Here is a 20,307-nt window from a genome sequence, read left to right on the forward strand (position 1 = left end):
TTACAAGGAGGTGATCAAATTAAGTGCGCCTCCGGACCCTGTGTTCGTCTTCAACTTTAGATGCTTCAAAGGACCACCGGCTAGGGCCGCCGTCGCCCCGACAAACACGAAGGCGCCCATCGAGGCCAGTGCGCTATGGAAAATGAGTACATTTTTTCCTGCAAAATTTCAATGTACCAAGCAAACATGATTATCCACTTGAAGCAGGAATTGACGGTAGCAATGCACCCTTGTCATCACTCGTGCTACGTGAGTTTTTTCTTATGGGACAATAACAACAATCGGGGGGGGGGGGGGGCATTGGACCCAGCGTTGGATCAAGTTCTAGCGAGTTTAGATTGGATTTTTTTTATCAAGAACCGCCATTGCATACAATAGTTAGTTAAAACCCAAATTCTTCGTGAACAGATGAGATCACGGGCGCCGACGAGCCGACAATGAAGGGTAGGGCCAGAATAAACGGACGGGTTTCCGCTCATCATATGACCCGACGAGGTGGAGTTATGCGCACTCTTTTCTTGGTAATGATTTCTCCCTCTGATACACCTCGGAGGCATTTTTGTTTCTCCTGACTGCATGCATACGTAAATATCTAGTGGATGCATGTTCTCAGAGGTAAACAAAAATAACCGTCACAACTATAGGCACTGAAGCGAGTCGAAACGCGGCATCGATGGGCTCAAACTCGATGATGATGTCAGCCGGGTGTGCAACCGAGGCGTTTTTGTTTCTCCCGACTGCATGCATGTTCTTAGAGGTAAACAAAAATAACCGTCACGCAAGTGAACTAGTGCGTGGTGCGTAGGATTTAAGGAGTGGATGTCACCACTTTGATTTTGTACGTGCTTGATCTCGTACAATGTTTATCTGGACCGGACCATAGAGAGCCCACCCGGGACAGGCATATGCAATTGTACTGCTTGTGCATCCACACACTTATACACATTACACCCCCTCAAAAAAACTTATTTGCATTGACAACCAATTAGCTGTTATTGCATCTCTAATCAACTATTATAAAAAACAATAACTGACTTGCATATGTGTGGGCGGTCATGAACTGCATTTGGTCGACAGGTGTGCAACCACAAATGGTATTTATGAATAAAAGGTCTCCTTTTACAGGAAAACTTTCGATCTGTTAATCTTTAACAGTACAACGAACACTAGAATTAATAAAAACTACATCCAAGTCCGCAGGCCACCTAGTAACGACTAGAAGCACGTGGGCCGAAACGCGGCATCGATGGGCTCAAACTCGATGATGATGGCGGCCGGGTGTGCAACCGAGGCGTAGAAAGCAGTGATTAGCTAGCCGTCGACCGATCGACGACGTCTTTAACGACTCATTATTATTAGCAGCTACTACTCCCTCTGTTCCTAAATATTTGTCTTTTTAGAAATTTTAAATGGACTACCACATACGGATGTATATAGACATATTTTAGAGTGTAGATTCACTCATTTTACTCCGTATGTAGTCACTTGTTGCAATCTCTAGAAAGACAAATATTTAAGAACGGAGGGAGTAGTAGCTAGCGTTGCAAAAAAGATGAAGCGTGTTGTCATGCACACGAGACACGACGATTCGATGTTGCATCATGCATGCGGCTCTAGCGTGGACTGATCGTGTGCTCCATGGCCACTTGATCGCATTGTCACGTTGTAGAAATTGCTCGGCAAGAAAAGGAAAGAAAAGAAAAGAGAAGAAACCGATCGCCGGGATGAGAGAACACAGTGGGTCCGGTCGGTGTGTATCGCCGGGAAAACCGGTGTGCATGGCAAGAACATTCTCCGCGCGCGTCTTTTGGCGGAGCCCCGCTGCCAAGTGCCAGCCCTCTGGCAGCGGAACCGAAATGATTGGATGGAAAAGAGAGGGAAAAAGAAGGGCATGTGGATGTGGGTGGCCATCCATCGGTTGCCTCGCCAACGGGAAAAGAAAAGAGAGAGCACAGCACAGCACAGGGTCGGTCGATTCACCGATGTGCACATGCCACCGCCGTAACACGCAGCTACGGGCAGGTAAACAAAACAAATCGCCTGGGTTAGTCCATAACACTCCATGCGATCTTTTTTAACTCCGTGTTACTGCTACTAAAACAACCTTGCAGGACTGGTTGCAAGTGTCCCTCAATCCCGGGGCGTTCCATGCGCACGGCATGGACGGAGGATGGAGCGGCAGCCGAAACGGAAGCATGGACGTGGCTCTAAAATTCTTCGGATCCGTCCATACGATCCTGGATCTTTTTTCTTTTTTTGAAATTATACGATCCTGGATCTGATCATTGATAGTGGTACACTGTTGACGAGTCTAGGAGTATGACGGTCAAGCAAAGGGACCGAGGGACCATCAGCCCGCTCATCATTCCCTTTCCACTTTCTTTCTTTCTTTGTCACCCGGGACCACGTGCATGCTCTCGTTTCCTCTCATTTCATTTCATGGGGCGCGTGGCTGGAGGCGGTCAAAGGGTGAAAAGGGCACGGTCAACGGCACAACTGTAACCTGTTAAGGCTCGGTAAATAATCTGCTGCTAATCTCCAGCGTTTGCGTCCTCTTCTTTCTTGTGCCGCTGGCAGGCATCGGCAAAGCGTCTGGGGAAACCAACTCTGGCTCCGGTGTGCGCGCGCTTCCCGATGGCAAGCGAATGCATGGACGGACGCGGAGAGGACTCTGGCCAAGGGAGGGTCGGGTCCAAGGAGTTCGGTGGCGTGGCACGCAAACTTCATCTGGATGGATGGATGGATGCTGGTGGCACGCACGCAGAGGCAGAGGCCGGGGTTTGTTGACTGCGTCAGGTGGTGAACAGAGCAGCTGCTGCTCGGGCCAAGCAAGCACTGGCGTCCTGGCGTTGAGCAACAGATTTCCCAGCGTCGCATCGGATCCCTCGGCTCCGCTCTGCTTTTCTTTTCTTGCTTTCCTCGCAATCGCAGTCGCAGCAGCGAATAACGATGCCCCTCGGATCTGCCTGCGCGCGCGCGCGCGCATACTGGACTACGTACTGCCACTACTGCTGTCTCCATCTTGGAAAGAAACATGGCATCGCGGTCCTCGCTCTGGGTTTGGTGGAAACCAAGGCAAGATGCATGATGCGCAATCATAATTAATCATGCCGCACGCTACTAGTACTACTCCAAGTTAAACTTTTCACAAACCAACATGCAAAACCCCAGAGCAAGTTGTGGATCTTCAGTGGTAAATTGGGACACCTTGCAGAATTCCGTCTAACTAACAGTGCCATATGCCTTTTTAAGCTTGTGTAAACGTGAGTTGCCAAACAAAACATATATAAGCAGCAGGAGAAAAAATGCCTCTGACGTAGAACGGACTTTGAAGTTTCTATATACAGCATTGGCAGTATTTCTTATTCGCAACGTGCATCAAGAATTACCCCCTTTTCACGTCAATCTCAAGCCTAAGCTAGAGCAGAGTGTTACTGTGCAAGATACGTCATCAACAAACAACTGGTTAAACGCATGGCAACCTCCAGTTTTGTATTGATTAACCCCATCGTCATATGTACAACACTACAACAGTGAGTCGTGATATATATGTACTACTGTGTCACGAGGCTAAATATGTATGTACACCAAGGGGCCTGCCTGCTTGTCACCGTGGGAGACGGCGCCGGCTTACCCAGGCCGGAGTAGCTATTTCCACACCTTGACTGCACCGTCTCTGCTGGCCGATATCAACCGCTGGCTCGACAAGTTGACGGAGGCCAACGCGAGGATCGCGTCCCGGTGGCAGCCGGCAGAATCGGCGGCGGCCATCGCGAGCTGCGTCTTGTGCGTCAACCTGGACGCCGGTGTAGGCGGTTTGCACGATTCCTGCACACAACGTTGAATTCTGTTAGCGTCCAACAGAGATTCAGAGAGAGACAGCCCCAATGGAGATCAAATTGCCATGCAGGAATTCAGCAGCACCAGTTTGGAGGTTAAAGGGACAGACATGTGAATTCAAAAGGTTCTTTAGTTGGTAGAGAACTTTTTTTCACAATGTTTTCTCCTAGAGAATTATTACTGTGTAACTTCAGATAAACAAGAGAAACAAAACAATGATGCTATTTTGACAAACTTACCTGCACAACCTGTACGCCATAGCTGGATCGTATGTCGTAAAACTCGTCGTTTCCAACTCCTTTCGCTGAAGGACCAGCGATGCAGAAGCTTTGCTCAGGTCTTCAAAATCATCAAACAGAAGAATATATATTAATATCACATGTTGTGAAGGGGGAAAAAATGCAGAAGCAAAGAGTGTATAGTAGTAATATTCAACCTGGCCTGGTCCCAGTAGCGTATCTTTAAATCTGTTCCCCCGGTCAACAGATCTCCCCCTGGCAAAGGAAGCAAGCACCGGATGCCTGGAAGGCGTGGAGGCGGATCGGCCAGTTCCTCAATTCTGTACTTGTAGTTTCCTGCTCGCCTCACGTCTTTGGCAGTTGTCTTGTTAAGAGGTTTTGATGGTGTCTTTGGTGTAACAGCATCATTCTCGGTGCCTGCTGTCCTAAACATCTGTATAGTGTGTTCAATGTTTTAGATGCCAATACATATTTCAAAGGTGCTGCAACTTATACAAAATGATATAAAGCACATGAAAAAACAGAAGAAAGAAAACACAGGTGTTCCGCATTCTAAATCATGTGAAGTAACATCATGAGCTTTCTATATCAGGATAGAAAAGTTTTCACTTATGAGGGTGTAGCGTCAGTAATCTCTCAAAGGCAAGTAAATGACATGTTTTATCACCAGAATACTAGAATAAGAATATAAAGCTATACAATTACCTGGTGGCAGCTACCATTCTCGGCATTCCACAAGGAGACTTCATTGCAGCCCGCAGCCACAAAAACGAGTGGTCTTCCACTAGAAGATATTGAGTTGTGTGGTGGTATAAGCAAGCACAATTTCTCTATAGGGCTTACTGTGGAATAGTTCCACGAGTTGACAGGCAGCAGAAACCTATGATCCCACAATGTAAGAACACCTCTTGAAGACCCTGAGATGAACCAATTTCCACACTGGCCCATCACAAGTGCCGAGATATAACCCTCCTCTGGTGACGATTTAAATGACCAAGATTCTGAATTGGACCTTGTATCCCATTTATGGATGTCACAATGTTCAGTGCTGAAAAGGATGGTTGGGCTAAAGCTATCCGATGAACAATTTACAACACTGAGGATTGCACCTTCTTTCAGATCTTTCCTTTTTACATTAACAATGCCAGAATACCTCTCTGTAGAACTCCCAGCTCCACGTGCACAGTCGACAGAAAACAAGTGCAATGTGCCATCGCTAGCACCAGCAACGACCTGAGAACTACCACAGAGCATTGTAGTACATAGAGCTCGGCTACTACCCAAGCTATAGGTTAACCTAGATCTGAAGGCAATGTCCTTTTCCAATTTTCTTGTATCCCATATCTTAATACTCGAGTCATCCGAAGCCGTCACAAAAAAGGAATTGTCGTCTGACACGGAAATATCATTGACAGACAAGCGATGTTCTTGGAGATGTGCCACTAGAATTCCACGAGGCTTCCAACCTGTCTCCAGAGCCACTGATGATCTAGTGAAGGAGGGTGATACTGCTGTCTCAGAGTTGGAACCACCATCACCTGGCACAGGGGAGCTGCTCTTCCGTGGGTCACTGATGCTTAAATCACCATGCTTGCTACTGAAATGATTCTCTCTAGTCTGGAAACCTTGAACTGAACTTGATAAACCTGGATGCCGGTTGGATTCCCAGGGCATATATATTTCTCCTAAACCACGCTTATCAGTATTAACAGAATATGATGGTATTCCTTTAGACAATCCATCATAAAATGAAATACTCCCAGCAGATGCATGTGGCGCATAGCCATAATATAATGATTTATCCGAAGAAATTGAATCTTTGATGTCCAAAGTAGATGTTCTCAACCTTACAGCATCTTCCAGAGCGGCAGAGGACACACTTTGTGTTGTAGCAGGATATCTTCCACCATGTACTATCTGTTCCTTTTTAACATCACCCTTCAGTAAAACCTCTCCTGTGTCCTTGGCAAGCTCTAAAGCTTGGTATAAGACTGATTTCGAGACTGGAGGCTTAAGACATGCAAGAAGAGCAGTTTCAGACAATGAAGGTGGCTCCCTGTGTAGAAATTGCCTTAAATGTGGAGAAAGGTACACATAAGTATCTACAGGCCCTAAGCTCTCACTACAGGCAGCAATAAGCCTTACAGCAGACCGTTTAACCCATTGAATTGGATGACATAGTAATGGAAGGGCCTTCCCAAATAAGCCAACGATTACCCTTTTCCTCAGATAACCGCTTTTGCACATCATGGTTAAGCAATCAAGCACGTTTACAACCACAGCCTCCATATCATCACTTAGTGCCTGTTCAAGATAGGGCAAGAGATATTCCTCAACACTTCTTGAACCAATGAAGTAGCAAACAACGACAATTTGCGCAAAGTAAACTGCACGGAGTTGCTCATCATGGTCATTTAGAAATGCTGGGAGTATAGGAAGAAGAAAATCATTACTTTGTCTGTGCCCAAAAAAGTAACATAGATAACCTATATCTTGCAGGAGAGCTCTGCGGACATTAGGTGTCTGCTTAGGTCCCATCACCAACTCTTGCACAATGTCATAAATATTTCTCCTCAGACGTGCAAGTTGACGATCAATTTTATCATCCTTCTTCTTTGCTGGTGCATCTGCAGACTGTGATGCAGCAGCCACCACTGATTTGTCTAGAGGCCCAGTATCAGCTATGCTCCGAGAACGAAGCAGGAATCTATAAGCTGTTAAAGCCAGCTTATAAATGTTACTAGCATAGCAAACTCTAACACTCTCCTCTGCATCATCTGGGAGCAAAGAAAGCATCGGGAGGATATACTCAGGGAATATCATTGCATCGCTGATAGGGAAGTCTTGAACAAGACACAGAACATCAGACAAGGTTTCCAGAGCAGCACAGCGAACAATGGCAGCTGGATCTGAGAGCATTGCAATAACATAGGGAACAACCAGCTGTAAGCGACTATCATCATCTATGTATGTGGAAGAGATCTTCAGAAGAATGAGACTGGCCCTTCTCAGTTCTGGTTTTTTGACACTTCGTATGGATGAGCATATTAATGAGGCAAGCAAGACCATTCCTTCACAGCTCACCTTGGAGTGTGTCTGTTGGAAAATGTCAAAACTATAGGTATCCGATTGGGAATCATAACCAGACACTAAAGCAAGTAAGTTGCTCTTGGAGATCTTGTGCACGTGGGATACATCATCGTTCTGAGCTGCCAAGACACTTGTAGTTTGACTTTGTGTTTCATTAAGCTGCTGCAAGGGCCCAATACCATTTGCACGCGAGACCATTGTGTCTCCATGGTTGTTCCTTTGCTCAACTTCCTTGAGAAGGAGATTGAGGTCTCCAACAATCTGCCGATGGTCTCCAGGAATGTTTATCTTAACCAAAGATGCGCTTTGGGCAGATTCTCTCGGTGAATTTGCAGCTTGTCCTCCAATGCCTTTCTCCCCAGATACTTGAATTTGTTCACATGCTAAGCCACTTATCATCATGTCATGTATCCTTTCAAAATTTTCCTGTGTCTTCTCAATCTGTACAAATAAAGTATGTTAGGATGCTCATGGTGAAGACTGAAGAGTAGTGGATGGATCAGAGAATTAACACAAACTTCAACAATCCTTACCCTAGCATCTGAGCCAAGTGGAACAATATCCGAGAAAAACTTGTGCAGAAATCTTGAAAAATAGGTTGGAAAAACAACAGTTGCATATTTTTGCAGATAGCTTTTACATGATAGCCTTTCTTTGGGGTCCAACTGAATCATGTGAAGTACCATATCTTGGATACCAGCATCTTGTATCTGAAAGAACAAATTAACAGTGAGCACCTTGTCCTGTGATACATGGTACAATGGGCATAATGAATGGCTGGTATATCTCAAAGGAATATTGCAATCCTGTTGGATAACATCAGCAAACACCAGCAGAATCAGTGGGAGATGCGCGCAAATGAAAGCATGTTCATACTTACTCCCTACACCATGCATTTTCAGTACATATGCTTCACAAACAAATTGCAAATAAGAAGGAATGTATACCTACGGACTGGTCAAATTCGTATTAATTGATTTAGATCCACATAGAAAATATCTTTTTGCACGAAAGACCGTTAACCCTTACCCTATTGTTTACTCAGTCAATGAAGATTCAGATATGGAAATTTCATCACCAGTTAAAGTTCTACAATTGCACTAAATTCAGCAATGGATCATCCGCTTAAAATTGTCCATATGTATCCTCTTAGGGTCTGGGAAAAAACAAATCATGCAACGATAGGCGGTAGGTACTATTCTAAGGCATAGTCCAAGAGGTACGAAAGTTCAGTTTAGGACAAATATTTGGGCAGATATAGCCAAACTTATGAATCATAAAGTGTATACATTCACAATTCTCCTATTCTACGTGTTGTCATCCAACATTCCATGCCAGAACCTGAGAAGGTATTGCAACCACCAAGTTAAGAACAGAATACTCAAGAATCAATTTTGTATGTGTTGGTCACAAAAATTCCAATATCAAACAAGATCACTGTAGGAATAAACAACATGACTGAATTTATTGTTGGTCCTACTTCCCAAGGAACAAGTATTACTGGCCCTATAGCAAGAAGCCAAGAAGTAATTCTGCAGGCACCCATGGAGCGACCAGGATGTTACAGTTGCTCAGAATGAATAACAGACATGTCAACCTCAAGTTCTATGTTAGAGAAACAACAGCTACAAAATAATTCAGAACAAATACGGAAACTATTTGATGTTAAAAAAATAAATTTCAAAGAGCAAGAAAAGAACAGAAAACCTTTTCTAGGGTATGCGTTGGATCATACTGGCCACGTCGATAAGCAAGCAGTTGTGAAAGCTCAAAAAGCGGCTGACCCTCCAGGAAAAGTTCAGCAAGAACGCACCTGGAAGGAAGGAAAAAATAGTTTGCCAATCAGTAAACAAGGAAGTAAAAATCCATCAGATCAGTTTATAATTTTAGCACAGTAGAGTACTGAAGAGAAGATAAGTAGCTAGTGAAGAAAAACAGGAAAATCAACATCTTCATTTAAGTAACAACTCTTCTTATTTCTAACTGCACAGCACTCCTAAATCCCAATAAAGAAAAATGTGATGCAATATTTGTGAAAAATGCATGCCGCCTTAAATGAATCCAAAATAGCTCCAAATTCTTCCCCAGTATATAGTAAAACTCAATACTTCACTGGTGGGTAAATTGTCTCAAGGTGAAGATACAATGCATTGCAGCAACATACATCATGTATGGCTGACACAACAGGTCGATTGTAATCTTCCAATAACCATCAGATTTCGTCTGATAAGAAAAATCCCCTTTTGTCACATAAAGAGGTCAAATGACAATACATCACATATGATCAAATTAACATGTTCAAGCAAACGATAGTGATCAGTAATCTATCATTAACATGCAAAATGGAAAACACACATATCCCAATGGAAGAACACAACTCCCGACCAAATTAAGAAAGATCTTCAACGATAGAACACTGCATACCCGAGAGAGAATATGTCCATAGATGGTTTCAGAGGTGCATCTGATGAAACTTGGGACTCAGCACCATGTTCGTGGAATCTCTGGAGAAAAAATGGAGTTTAGTTTATTTCACAGTACAAATAAAAATGTGCCATCAAAAAGAAGTTATAAGCTAACAAAGATATAGCATAAAAGTACATCACATTACAGCTGGATACCATTGTGAATGCATGTTGTGGTATGCTTCTTTCTTATTCTTGATGTTCAGCAGAAGTTCTAAGTTCATGCCTGGAGCTGCTATTTTGTACTATGTACTAAAGATTTGCTAAACTGTCTGAATTGGCCTGGTATAAATGTTTTTGGATCATTTATATAGTTTATCAATCAGAAGTGATTTTTTTATCATGCTTTTGTGAACCCAGTTGCTTTGGGTGGTGCTGTGGAAGTATTATACAGGCCTTTCTACTGATATATTCTTGTACTCCCTCTATTTCATATTTAGAGGTCCCATTGTTTTGGTTCAGTTTCTCATTACAAAGCTTATGCTCTTATCTAAAACATCTATTAATTATAGGCTTTTCCTATTGTACCCTCTTTTGAATGATGGAGATGCAGTGAGAGCAAGCATTTCAGTGAAGAGCGTCTATTAACAAACTATTAGTAGCATGTAACAATTGTTACACCAATGAGAGCAAGCAAACTGAGATAAAGTGGATAAAAGAGCATTGAAGTTTTGAATATAATTTAGGTGAAGGGACTAACTTCAGGTGCGAGATAGCATCTTCGCCTTCCTCCAGTGTCGAAGAAGAAGGAAAAATCAGATGGATCATCATCCGGGATGTAAGTTGGTTTAAAAGACGCAAAGTCCGTGAGGTATAGCCAGTTCCATGAGGTAACCAGTACATTCTCACATTTTATGTCACCTAACAAAAACATCAGTGTAAATATATATTTTAGGAGAACGGCAGTGTAAATACAAATGAAAGAAAAACACTAGTGCTCATATAACTTAAGAGAAAACCTTCTCACCATGGCAAACTCCCTTACTATGGCTCTGCTCCACAGCATGTATTAACTGCACAACCAAATTGAGCTAAGTCGACAACCATATCTGGAAAGGAAAGGAATGAAGAACGACTCTTACATGTGCCACTAGTTTAAGGCTACACTTAGCAAAGAGGCTGTACAACTTCCTATAGAAGTCTCCCACATGATCGACTCTTTCACCTTTGTAACAACTACTAATGACCATCCGACAGCAGGGACAAAAAAGAAAGAAGGGCGCACCTGAAAAGCAAGCCACTTCTTCTCAATTTGACTGAGGAAAGGGCGTGTACTAAGTCTATCATGCAGATTGCTGTAGGAGTACTGCCTCAGGAGATATGCTGCCTTGTCCGTCTGAAACCAAACCTGAGAAAAAAACCGGAGTCCTGTCAGCATGTCAACCATGTGAGAGAGAAAACATGTCTGCGCAACAAAGCCACTCTCCACACATTGAAAGGTAATGCGATATTTCAGTGTTCAAGTATGTACATCTTGTGAGAAAACATCCTAGTAAGAGAGCATACTCCCAACTGGCCGTCAGAATTTAACCTGGCGTCATACATTCATCATAATCCAGAAAGAGGAAACCCCTGAACAGGGTAGTATAACAAGCAGGCAAAGCCTAAAGGGAATTTACTCTGAATCCAACCTTGCTGCCTCAGCTGAATGATAACACACTAAAATTCCCACCAAAAACCAAACAGAGATAATAACAATACACAGGAATTCGCTAAACCTCACTAAATGTCACACGATAAGGGGCTAATAAACAGCGAGTAATCGTCTCCTGAGTTATGGTTATAGTAATATAACGTGTACTATACAGGAGAAAGAAACAGCAGAGCGAGGCCTGACCTGGAAGGGCCAGACGTGGGAGCCCTCGAGGCCCTGGAACGCCCTCCGGATCCGCTCCAGCCTCCGCTCATGGTCCTGCAAGGGAACATACAGATCTTCTCATGGTCCGCCCGGCTGCCCAAACCGAAGGGGGGAGGGGATGTGGATGCGGTGGCGGTTACCTTGAGGTCGAGGGGCTCGCCGGCTCGCTTGAAGTAGACCTTGACGAGGAGGAGGCCCTCGTCGTGCTTGCAGAGGACGGACTTGAGGAAGCGGCCGCGGCTGACGAGGTCGAGCAGCACGAGGTTGTAGGTGGAGGGCAGGTCGTGCAGGTAGTACTCCGTCGCCGACGCCTGCGTCGTCCGCGCGATCTTGTTCCCCATCCCCGCGGCGCCCCCCTCTGCCTCTCCTGTCCCCGCCGCCGCGGCGGAGGGGCTCGCCGGGGTGGGGCGGGGCGGCGGGGTTTTGCTTCTGGGCGCGGGTTTCCGCGGAGGGGAGGTGCGTGGCGTGGGGCGGAGGCGATCGATGGGGTCTGATGAGAGGACGCCGGTTGAATTGGGGGAGAAGAGGAGGTGTGTCGTGTTGGGCTCTCGATCGGAAACCAATCCAACCCCCTGCTGGCCGCCTGACTCTGATCCGGTGGGAAAGGAACCCGGTCCGGTTTACAAAACCATTAGTACCGACTTTTTCTTTAAAAAAGGCATTTGTTTTTTTTTCTCAAAAACAATGTGGTACTATGGTGTAGAAGTATTCACCCGTCAAAAAAAAATGGTGTAGAAGTATTCAGATTTGTCAGAGAATAGTGCCCCGAGGCAACACGGCGTTGTCCCCGGCGACACGGCCAGGACCTCGCCGGCGACGGGACGACGCGGTTTGGGAGGAGAGGGAGGGGGGCTGGGCAGAGAACTCGACTAGAGGATAAGACTCGGCTAGAGGAGGAAGATGCAGTGTCAGCCGTCGAATTTCAATCAGAAAAAATTGACTGAAACATCTTTTTTCAAGCAGTTGTCCCAAGGTATTTTGTATTACCTCCTTCCCAAATTAATTGTCTTAGATTTAGATTCGGGACGGTGGCAGTACATCACAGGAATACATGCACATGCGTTAAATACTCGAGTTATGATTGGCAACCGCAAAGTAAACGCTACTAATTCACCATTGTTCTCCATGGTATGATTTATAGCAAACAAAAACATGACTCAGATGCTTGCACTTGCAACACATCAAACATGATAGCCTACACACGCACTGCATCTTGTCGGAGACTCTCAGCTGACGCTGGGACTCGAGATGCTGCTGCAAGCACACTGAATTGGTGGTTGGAGCTTCGATTGGTGTCCCAGCTTCGGCCTGAAGAGAAGATGCAGCATCAAATTCCTAGCCTTTTATGTTGAGGGCCGGTTAAGCTCCTGTAATGGACATGAAAGATTAGCCTTGAGCCAGTGGATGTGTAAAGGAAAAGAGGGGCTTAAGCATGTGGAATTCTTACTACTACTACTATTGATGGCCACTGGCATCGTGAGGCGGCTCTTCGCTTCCGTTTCCAGATTCTGCAACATGTTTCCCCGTTAGTCATCAGAAAGGAAACAACAGCAATAAGAGATGGCTGCGGTGTCAGGCGCAAGCAAGTACCGGTAATAGCTGCCAGATTTTCCTCTTTGTACATTCCAAGAGGTGACCCGTGCACGGATAAGAGCATCTCGCCATTCTTGGGTTGTCTTACTGATTTCGGTGTCATGCCAAAAGAGAGTCGACTGCTCGTGGCCTGCTCAGGGTTATGTCACACCACAATATGTGAGCTCAAAAGGAGATTCAAGATCAAACATTTCGTGTCAAGAGGGTTAAACACAAACCCCGGGTGTCTGTAGAGAATCTGGTGCTCCTATCGTTTGGCTTTCGGGCAGCTCACTCCAGTTCTTCAAAGGAACAGAGAAAAATAAAGAGTTGTCAAGGGTACAGAAAAATCATCCCATATCATCACTGTACAAAAGAAATACTTACAAAGTTGTTAAAATCAAAACTGCTCTCGATGAAGTTCTTCTGCACTGCACGCATTATATAAGGTGAGAAGATCATTCGAGTCAAGCTGCTTTGGTGCCTATAAAGGTACAGCAACAACAAGTAGATAGCATTTGAACCTGAATCTCCTGAGAAATGAAAACCAGGAGCAGTTGCCAATGACGTGATCGAAGCTCGCGAAACCTTGTCATGCCTCTGGTCTCCATTTATGAGATCATCCCAGTCTTTCCATTTCAACTCAAGCTCACCCTGCTCTTCGTTCCGTACAACTGACACGTTGGGCAAGTTCTCCTGAAAAAATTGCAAGGCGGGTGTTTCTAGTTGCTCCTTGGAAATGTAGGATCGCACCAAGTGCAGCCGGGAGAGTATGCTCTCAGTCTCTGCTGCTTGAATAGCTCTGATGGCAGCTTTCCGACGTACGACTATTTATTGAGGACAGTAGATTAGCAATTGAATCCTGATAATTACATTAAGTTAAAGGACAGTGCCTCTATGATATGCATTCTTATTGTATTAAATACAGAGGAAAAAATCACAAGAATTCAGGTTTTGACATAGCAGCAGAAAGAGCTCCATTCAAAAGAATCGTAGTGAGAGTTTGATCAGGCATGATAGAGCCAACTGCCTAGAGAATAAGATGTCGGTATATTTGCACTAGATTACAACCTTCTCATTGACATTAGATTTCAAAGTTCAGCCTAAAAAGTGGACTGTATCCTACATTCCTACTGACTGCCAGTGCCAGGACAAATTGGGGATGGTGAATCCTTTGGAGCAGGCTTGAACCAAAGATCCCCGACACTGAAGAAGGTATGTTGCTTCCTCAAGATAATTTAAGCCGTCATTTTACATAGATTTATTCATGGACGCTTTAAGCAGAGAAGAATACTAAAGCAGTAAAATCGGCTTGTGCTGCATCCACATAAACTCTTGGGAGTCAATCACATAGCTTCTACGCTTTACCTTCTTCCAACGGCGACCAACACGGAACGAAAGTTCATATGGCAGCCATGGGCACCAAGAACTGCAGTACGGCGGCGAGATACGACCTGCTACGGCGAGCGGCGGCACGAGTACGACGGCGCTCTTCCTCCTCCCTCTATCTTTTCTTTCCCCCGCGTCTACTGCTTGCTAGCCTCAAATCTAGCATCTAAAACTGATTTCGGGCGGGACGGATTGGGGGGAGGGAGTTAGGGCTCGGGGGCACGTACACTCTTGGTCGGCGGACCACCGCAGCTTCTCCCCCACCGACGCGTCGGGGCCGGGCGGCTTGGGCGGCGACGGCGGCGGCTGGTTGGCGGCGGGGCGAGCCCCCCGCTTCTTCCTCGGCGGCATCGCCGCGTGCTTGACGGGAACGGGAAGGGCGGATTTGGGGAATTGGGGGCTCGGGGAGCTTGGTTTGAACGGGGGAGAGTGGGATCTGTAGGGGGGAACGAGGGATTTATTTGGGAATTGTATTGCCATCAGAGCCCATGTTGCCGGATGGCAACCAATGCTGTTTTTTCTTTCAGAATTGTTGTTTTTTAAACACGTACATGCACAACGCTCAAATACACACCGAAATCACTAATTGAGGAGTACTTGTTGCAAAAATCACTCCAATTTCCCTGGTTGCGACAAATGGCGCACATGCAGCGCGCCATTTGTCGCAACCTGTGAGTTTTCCCTTTTTCGTAGATTCGTTTATTCAAAACGTTTTATCTCTTAAATCGTTCGTCCAAATCTCGAACCGCTTTCACCGTTGGATTCCTCGCGTCGAGATCTTCAAAACTAGATCCTATGTTGATAGGTTTTGACGAACTTTTTTTTCACGAAAAAAACCGGATGAAAAAACCGAACCGGGAGCACGGGTTTTTTCTCTTTCCGAAAGAGGCACGCCCGTGCCTCTCACGAAATCACAACTGTGCCTCTCGCGTAAGCAAAACTGTGACTCTCGCGGAAGGAAAAAAGAAAAAGAAAAAACGCGTTTTTTTCGTTTCCGAGGAGGCACGGCCATGACTGTCATGAAAGCACAACCGTGCTTTTTACGGAAGCAAAACCGTGACTCGAGAAAGGAAAAAAAACAGAAAACGCGTTTTTTTCCTTTTCGAGAGGCACGACCGTGACTCTCGCGAAAGCACAACCATGCCTCTCGCGGAAGCAAAACCGTGACTCTCGCGAAAAAAAATAGAAAACGCTATTTTTTTCGTTTCCGAGAGGCACGGCCATGACTCTCGCGAAAGCACACCCGTGCCTCTCGCGGAAGCAAAACCGTGACTCTCGTGAAAGAAAAAAAACAGAAAATGCGTTTTTTCGTTTTTCGAGAGACACGACCGTGACTCTCGCGAAAGCAAAACCGTGCCCCTCGCGGAAGCAAAAAGTTACTCTCGCGAAAGGGAAAAAAAGAAAACACGTTTCTTCGCGAATTTTTTTTTCAAATTTTTTTTATTGAAAAGCTAAGGAAGACCGGGGAAAAACCAAAACGTCGAAACCCCCCCAAAAAACCGTTTAAAAAGCCGAAAACGCGTGCGGAAAAATAAAAAACAAAATCCAGAGGGGAGTGCCCAGAGCGCGACACGTGGCGAATGGCTGAGAGAGCGCCAAGTGGCACTGATCGTTGCGAGGCTCCCGAAGGAGCGCTCGTTAACTAGTTGCTCTCAATACACACGCACGGTCACTTCTATGAACGCATATGCGCACACCTTATCCAAATAAGTACTTCTGATCTTCAACTTATGATTTGCGGCCCAACTTTTTGAAATATTTGTCCAACACCATCACACAATAGAGCATCTACAACCGGACCGATCCCATTAAATATCATCCTCAAACATCCACGGACCCCATTAAATATCATCCTCAAACATCCGCGGACAAGTCCGGGCATGTCCGCAGACAGCGCCCGATGACCCCTCAAACGTCAGTGTCAACGGTTATGTCCTTCATATCAAATCCTCAAATCCATACATTCTCGTGCAACATAAAAAAAGCACATAGAGATCATGTAGATCACACACATAGCATACGAATAGTTCATCATACATGTCATCGGACTAGCAAAAGTTGGCATGTTCTAAATACTAGAGTTATGAAGAAAGTTCACCCGCAGCTACCCTTTCCTTGCACTTGCCTCTTGTCGTCGTAGCGCTTGAAGACACAAGACGGGTAAAGGCAGATTTGCTCGCTCCTGGAGCTGTAAGGGTCCGATGCGGCACAACCATCCTCCTCCTCCTCGTCCGGAGAGTGCACGAACATCGCAGGTTTGCTCCACTATGAAGGCACGCGTGGCCCGAGCTTGCCGATTCGCCTAGATTTGGGCACGAGTGTCTTCGGCGGCCTTGGCCTCCGAGCCCTTGTTCGACGCGGTGAAGCGCGACTCGGCCTGGGCGGCGTTCTGGGCCTTGATCCTTGCACGACGGACATTCTGGTCCTCCGCCTTGTTCTTGCTGTCGCACCTGGGGCGTTTGCCGCATTCGAGGCGGTGTGTAGTGTCGTCTTTTAACATAGACTCGGAGTCGGACGCGGCTGGAACGATGACTCGCCGCAGGGGTTCTGCGGTCATCCTAGGAACATTCGGTGAGGAGCGCCTATAGTGCCAGCCGACGCTCACCGGCTCCGGTACCGTGGCCGGGCGCCTCGAGAAGTGAGCGCCCACTTATGCGGATGTAGGATAGAAAGTATGTCTAGAGGGGGTGATTAGACTACTTGACCAAATAAAAATCTATCATTTTTCCAATTTTAAGTCTTGGCAGATTTTAGCGACTTAGCACAAGTCAAGCAATCAACCTACACATGCAAGTCTAAGAGTATAGCAGCAGAATGTAAAAAAATTGCATATGAAGGTAAAGGGAGGAGTTTGGAGGGAGCAAACGCAATGTAGACACGAAGATTTTTGGCGTGGTTCCGATAGGTGGTGCTATCGTACATCCACATTGATGGAGACTTCAACCCACGAAGGGTAACGGTTGTGCGAGTCCACGAAGGGCTCCATCCACAAATGGGCCACGAAGAAGCAACCTTGTCTATCCCACCATGGCCATCGCCCACGAAAAACTTGCCTCACTAGGATAGATCTTCATGAAGTAGGCGATCTCCTTGCCTTTACAAACTCCTTGGTTCAACTCCACAATCTTGTCGGAGGCTCCCAAGTGACACCTAACCAATCTAGGAGACACCACTCTCCAAAAGGTAATAGATGGTGTGTTGATGATGAACTCCTTGCTCTTGTGCTTCAAATGATAGTCTCCCCAACACTCAACTCTCTCTCATAGATTTGGATTTGGTGGAAAGATGATTTGAGTGGAAAGCAATTTGGGGAAGGCTAAAGATCAAGATTCTTATGGTTGGAATGGAATATCTTAGTCTCAACACATGAGTAGGTGGTTCTCTCTCAGAAAATGTATGCTGGAAGTGTAGGCACGTTCTGATGGCTCTCTCCACGAATGAAGAGTGGGTGGAGGGGTATATATAGCCTCCACACAAATCTAACCGTTACACACAATTTACCAAACTCGGTGGGACCGAATCATGAAACTCGGCCAGACCGATTTAGTTCAAAATGTGAACGTTAGGACCTTCGGTGGGACCGACATGTCAACTCGGTGGGATCGATTTCATTAGGGTTAGGGCATAATGTAATCTCGGTGAGACCGATCACATAAACTCGGTGGGACCGATTTCTGTAATAGGCAAACAGAGAGTTGGTCAGGCAAACTCGGTGGGACCGAATCGCTCATTTCAGTGAGACCGAAACGTTACGCAAGGGAAACAGAGAGCTTGCATTGCGAACTCGGTGGGACTGATCGCTCATCCGGTTAGAACGAAATGTTACGAAGGGAAACAGAGAGTTTGCAATCCCATCTCGGTGAGACCGAGATCCCTATCGGCGAGACCGAACTGACTAGGGTTTCTGGCAGTGGCTATGTCTAATGGACTCGGTGGCGCCGGATAGATCAAATCGGTGGGGCCGAGTTTGACTTTTGGTTTGGGACATATGTGGATATGAGAAAGTGGTTGAGGGCTTTTGGAGCATATCACTAAGCATTTTGAGCAAGCAAGCCATCAAGCAACACCTCATCCCCTTTTAATAGTATTGGCTTTTCCTATGGACTCAATGTGATCTTGGATCACTAAAATGAAAATGTAGAGTCTTGAGCTTGAGCCAATATGTGTCCTTAGCATTTTGAGGGGTCCACATTCCTAACCCATGCCATGCCAATAGTTGAACTTTCTGAAATGATCATCTTGAAAGAACATTAGTTCAATGAGCTATATGTTGTTAGGAATTACCAAAACCACCTAGGCATCTTTGCAGCTTTTTCAGCCTTTTCCTTCTCTCTCTTTTCTTGTGCCTACACAGAAGTGGGATCTTCTTCATTCATGACAACCGTGTTGTCCTCAAAATCTGGTCTCAAGGGTAGATGCTCCTTGTCCAAAAGATAAGTGCTTGTGCCCATCTTGGAGTTGATGATCACCTGAATATGTGGAGCATACCCACAAGATCTCTTCTGACCTGCAGCTGTCCTCTTGATTATTTCCACAATCAGGCTCATAACTTTAAACTTTTGGGGCACATCAAACAGTTGTAGCAAGTTAATTGAATGGCCTCTGATCATCTTGTGATCTCCAGATTTTGGCAACAAAGTATGCCTCAGAATGGTGTTGATTGTAGCTAATCCAGACAACAAATAATGAATAGACCCAAGCTTATGAGTTTCCAAAACTTTGTCTAGAATTTCCTTATACATATTGGCCATAGAGTTGTGGTCTTTCTTCTTCTTGGCATAGACATCCAAGTCATCTTCATGCTCTTCAGGGGCATTGATCAATTTGGGCCACTCATCAACAGTAGATTGGTACCTTGTACCCTCAGACATCCAAACTATTCTTCCATTAGGATAGAAATGAGCTGTAGAATAGAATTGCATAATGAGCTCATCATTCCACTCGGTAAGCTTTTGTCCACAAACTTCTCCACACCACATTGCCTAAAGCTCTCATGCACACCTGGAAAATGGTCTTCATTCTCATCAATGTATTTCCAGTCTGCCCACTTCATGTCACAAATAATGGGCTTTTTGTCAAGCAAGATCGTTTCTTAGAAATCTTGTTGCTCTTTGGTATGGAACCTGTAGTCCACAACAATCCTCCTCCTCACAGCATATGGATCACTTTGTCTCCAAAGTTTGAGCCCTGCATCCTTCCTGATGTTCATGTCTTCTGCCACTGGATGGCTGTCATCATGATCTGGAATTTTTGGTTTGAGCTTCCTAAGCACTTGGGATTCAACATCTTCTTCATCAATCTCAGGCACTGGGGCCTTGTTCTTCTCAGCAGCTGGAATATTTCTTGTGCTCCTCTTGGGCTTTGAAGTCTTTGGAGCTTGAGAAGAAGCTTTGGGGGCAGTCTTGGGCTTTGAAGAGGCAGCCCCAGACTTGATGGCATCCCCCATCAGCTTTTGAGACTTTGATGCTGGTGCAGCATCCTCTTCCTCTTCATCTTCATCCTCAGCTAGATCTCTCATCATGGATGATCTGCCAATAACTTTGGCCATGGTCTTCTTGACCCTCTCTTTCCTCTTCTTGCCTTCACCAACAACCTCTCCTCCATTTGATTTGGAAGTTTCATGAGTTGAGGCTCTGGCATTTGACATGGAAACTCTCTTGGCAGGTGCTTTCTTGTGCATACCAGGTTTTGTTGCAGCAGCAGCAGCTCCATATTCCTTCTTCAACACTTTCTTCTTGGAGCTGACTTCCTCCTCAGCAGCCACATAGTCCTCATCCTCTGAGTTTGAGTTTCTCTTCTTCCTTGTCCTTGTAACTGCTTTGGGCAAATTGCTTGGAGTGCTCCTGCTGCCCTC

General features: G+C 45.5%; 2 protein-coding genes across 2 annotated transcripts; both read right to left on the reverse strand.

Annotated features, from left to right (window-relative positions):
- Positions 1 to 3,466: 3,466 nt before the first annotated feature.
- On the reverse strand, positions 3,467 to 12,388 carry LOC109749815 (serine/threonine-protein kinase VPS15). The gene is made up of 13 exons (XM_020308756.4): positions 12,206 to 12,388; positions 11,633 to 12,081; positions 11,472 to 11,546; positions 10,860 to 10,982; positions 10,602 to 10,647; positions 10,335 to 10,495; positions 9,594 to 9,673; positions 8,877 to 8,982; positions 7,703 to 7,879; positions 4,785 to 7,610; positions 4,277 to 4,512; positions 4,080 to 4,179; positions 3,467 to 3,828 (listed from the first exon to the last, which is right to left on the reverse strand). The coding sequence occupies exons 2-13, from the start codon at positions 11,831 to 11,833 to the stop codon at positions 3,649 to 3,651; spliced, it is 4,311 nt and encodes a 1,436-aa protein (XP_020164345.3). The 5' UTR covers positions 11,834 to 12,081; positions 12,206 to 12,388; the 3' UTR covers positions 3,467 to 3,648.
- A 54-nt stretch (positions 12,389 to 12,442) lies between these two features.
- Positions 12,443 to 14,932, reverse strand: LOC109749805 (uncharacterized). Its single transcript, XM_020308748.4, has 7 exons — positions 14,681 to 14,932; positions 13,589 to 13,891; positions 13,452 to 13,495; positions 13,304 to 13,366; positions 13,083 to 13,215; positions 12,940 to 13,000; positions 12,443 to 12,859 (listed from the first exon to the last, which is right to left on the reverse strand). The coding sequence occupies exons 1-6, from the start codon at positions 14,802 to 14,804 to the stop codon at positions 12,948 to 12,950; spliced, it is 720 nt and encodes a 239-aa protein (XP_020164337.1). The 5' UTR covers positions 14,805 to 14,932; the 3' UTR covers positions 12,443 to 12,859; positions 12,940 to 12,947.
- Positions 14,933 to 20,307: the final 5,375 nt, after the last annotated feature.

The sequence above is a fragment of the Aegilops tauschii genome, chromosome 6 (assembly GCF_002575655.3).
Source record: "Aegilops tauschii subsp. strangulata cultivar AL8/78 chromosome 6, Aet v6.0, whole genome shotgun sequence".
NCBI lineage: Eukaryota > Viridiplantae > Streptophyta > Magnoliopsida > Poales > Poaceae > Aegilops > Aegilops tauschii.

Excerpts from the sequence above, each read along its gene's own strand:
- LOC109749815 (XM_020308756.4), bottom strand. The coding sequence starts at position 11,833 with ATGGGGAACAAGATCGCGCGGACGACGCAGGCGTCGGCGACGGAGTAC. Across the intron at positions 10,496-10,601 it reads TAGTAAGGGAGTTTGCCATG|GTGACATAAAATGTGAGAAT; the intron begins GTGAGAAGGTTT and ends TGTTTTTGTTAG. Across the intron at positions 4,180-4,276 it reads CGCTACTGGGACCAGGCCAG|ACCTGAGCAAAGCTTCTGCA; the intron begins GTTGAATATTAC and ends ATGATTTTGAAG.
- LOC109749805 (XM_020308748.4), bottom strand. The coding sequence starts at position 14,804 with ATGCCGCCGAGGAAGAAGCGGGGGGCTCGCCCCGCCGCCAACCAGCCG. Across the intron at positions 13,892-14,680 it reads GTGGTCCGCCGACCAAGAGT|TCGTACGTCGGAAAGCTGCC; the intron begins GTACGTGCCCCC and ends CTCAATAAATAG. Across the intron at positions 13,001-13,082 it reads AAATCTGGCAGCTATTACCG|AATCTGGAAACGGAAGCGAA; the intron begins GTACTTGCTTGC and ends AACATGTTGCAG.